General features: G+C 39.5%; 1 protein-coding gene across 1 annotated transcript; it reads left to right on the top strand.

Moving 5' to 3' along the window:
* Positions 1–1,422: 1,422 nt before the first annotated feature.
* Positions 1,423–2,114, top strand: LOC104950257 (zinc phosphodiesterase ELAC protein 2-like; the record flags this gene model as incomplete). Its single annotated transcript, XM_010776748.1, has 3 exons — positions 1,423–1,508; positions 1,764–1,885; positions 2,018–2,114. Coding segments are annotated over 3 exons (305 nt in total), but the record flags the coding sequence as incomplete, so codon positions are not given.
* Between the last annotated feature and the right edge of the window lie 744 nt (positions 2,115–2,858).

Genomic DNA, 2,858 nt, shown 5'->3' with positions numbered 1-2,858 from the left:
ACATCCGCCCCGCTGGAATGGCGAACGTGAATGGCACCGCCTCGGCCACATCCTGGTCCCCCTAAACACTCGAAGCAGTGGGGATCGGCGCCCGCTATTAAGCCAGGCCAGGAAGGACAGGCCCGGGTGTCCAGACATGGCGACTCCATGAGTCCTCTTCTTTCAAATGTTTTACTTTTCTCTGTCAGGTGTTGTCCTGCTCGCTGAAGAGAAAAGGATGACAGTCGTTATATGCGTTATATACTGTGTGCCTGCGCGCGCATTCAGGTAGGCTCGCCCTGATTGGCCGGCTACGTTTATACACTTCAGTGTGTGAATGCTCGCGTGTCATTGATGAGAGTAGTACCCATAGAGCCCAGTAGAGGGCGGAGCCTGTGTGAAATATAACTTCGGCATTTTATAATTTTCTGCCATTTTTTTAAGACATTGATTGGAAAATAATTGGTAGAGTAAGATGTATCCCTTTTAGTGTTCTGCTGAACTGTCTGTAAAGCACAATTTGAGGAACTACATTTATTTAAAAACGTGTTGAACTCAACTTAACCGATTGGAGCTATCTCTCCCCCTCGGTTTAGGTATGTTATTTGAAATAAATCCACTAGATGTAGCTGTGTCTAAATATGAGTTTTTGTCAATTGGTTAAAGGGATTGATGTTATTTGATAATTAAAGGAATGCTTGATTGCAGCTATAATACATTTAAGTCACGGTAAAAATGATTTATATAAAATGACCCAAAAATGATGATGACGATTTTTTTACTTCAGCAAAATCTGCTCTCATTTCAAAATAAATATTATCATATTTTAGGTTTTGACCCTTGTAAATATTTAATTTCTTTTATCTCAGTTTTGTTATGGAAATGGGTTTTTCAATGGCTGATGGCAATATTCAGAGAGGAATGTTGTTTATTTTCATATTATTAATAATACTAAATTTCACAAAATTGCTGCAGTTAAATTAACATTCATTTAGGAGGATATCGTCTCTGACTGCTTCAATAGCTCTTCACTTAATTTGCATTAATGCACTTTTTTAATGTATCAAATGAATAGTTTTCTGCACATCATCAAAAAAGATTGTAAACAATGAACAACCTATTTAGGCAAACTAAATATTTTAAGTGTTCTTAGCAACTGCATTTATCAGCTGATGGCAATTTCTCCTTGTATCTGAGAGACAAGAAAATAGTGTAGACTAGCATAAATAAAAGAAACAGTGTTATGTATTGTCCTTCCTTGGGGTTGGCTCAGTGAAATACTAATAAATATATATAAAGTTTCAGGACAGGATTTACTGCAGTGGCTTTCTATAACTATATTCCCTATGGCTTTGAAAGCAGTCTTCACAAAGGGATAACTCAAGTATGGTCCATAAAAAGTAGTTTATAAGAAAACATGAAAAGTTTTGGTCTCATCCCCAGGAGGCCGAGGCAGCGCTGCACGTCTCCAGCGTCAGAGCCCAGTGTCTGCTCAAGTTCCAGCTCAGACCCGTAATGGAGTGGCAAAGGTCAGTCTATCCTTCAATCCCCCCAATTTAGCCGACATTACTCTGCTGCCTTGTCACAGAAAACAATCTGGAATGGACCATTGCACTCGGCCGCTCTCTTCCTCTTTCTTCTTCACCTCGTATTACAAGTGTCAGTGTTTTCTCCTCGCTGTTTTTGTTCTGTAGAGGAAGAATCCCCTGCCAGTGTTGTTGCAGGCAGTGGTGTGTGTCTTCTTCCTCCTCCTCCTCCTCCTCACTCTGTTTCTCATTCGTTAGAGACGCCATCCCCTCCTGCAACACGGAGGAGTTTGTGAAAGAAGCGTCGGAGGTCCCAAACTTTCTGGAGGAAGTGGACAAGTGCAGGGAGATTTGCTCCACTGCCGCTGCTCAGCGTTCTGGTGAGTTCTCCTCTCTAAAAGCACAGAAGGGATGTTTCTTACTTCAAAGCCTGACAAACTGTTTCCTACTTTTTAAGTGGATGGTCTTGGCGGAAAAAAAGAGTTTAATCGTGTATCTTTTTCTATCTGCAGGGCAAAGAGAGAAATCCTTCGAGGTTGTTTTCTTGGGAACAGGATCCGCTCTTCCGATGAAGATCAGAAACGTCAGTGGCACTTTAGTGAATATCAGGTATTGATCACAGGTTATAAAATAATGTACTTTTAATATTTGAACTTGGATTGCACCTGCATATCATCCCATTATGTCCAACCTTTCATCCGGCACACAAACATCCACTTGGCCCTGACTAAAGCTATAACACGCTTCATATGATTATTTCAGAGAAATTGCATAAAATGGTGGTCATTTTAGGTTATGTTACATTACATGTCACTTGTTAGAAGCTTTTATCCAAAGCGACTTACAATAAGTGCATTCGACCAAGAAGATACAAACTTGAAGAAGACAGAATCATATAAGTACATCAGGTTTCATAGAGCCAAAACATTTCAAGTGCTACCTACTCAAGATAAGCAAACCGACGTGTTATGTGCACAGTTTATTATTTCCTTCCCTTGGTGTGAACATTTCCTCAACGAGAACATGACAAAAAATGTCCTTCAACAACCTTTCTTTCCACGACTAAGACGAGATCATGAAAAAGATCAACATTCAATATAGTTATCAAAAGAAAAGACCAAAACAACATTTTAAAATAAACCATATCACTTTATTTTCACAACCTCCCTTCTCTCTTTCTCACAAACACATACCTATTAGCCTGAGTCTCAGTCCTCATTTTTATAATGTATCAGCAGTCAAAACTCAGTAGTTCTTTGTGTCGCTTCTGTTTTTCATTATAATGGTTCTGCATATGTGGATTTTTCAAACCTGTAAAAAAGTGGCCTTTTCACAAAGGAAAGGCGTACACTT

Source organism: Notothenia coriiceps, unplaced genomic scaffold (genome assembly GCF_000735185.1).
Source record: "Notothenia coriiceps isolate Sejong01 unplaced genomic scaffold, NC01 NC01_scaffold00017320, whole genome shotgun sequence".
NCBI lineage: Eukaryota > Metazoa > Chordata > Actinopteri > Perciformes > Nototheniidae > Notothenia > Notothenia coriiceps.
Note: the sequence above shows the minus strand (reverse complement) of the source record. Positions and strands in the feature narration are given on the sequence as shown.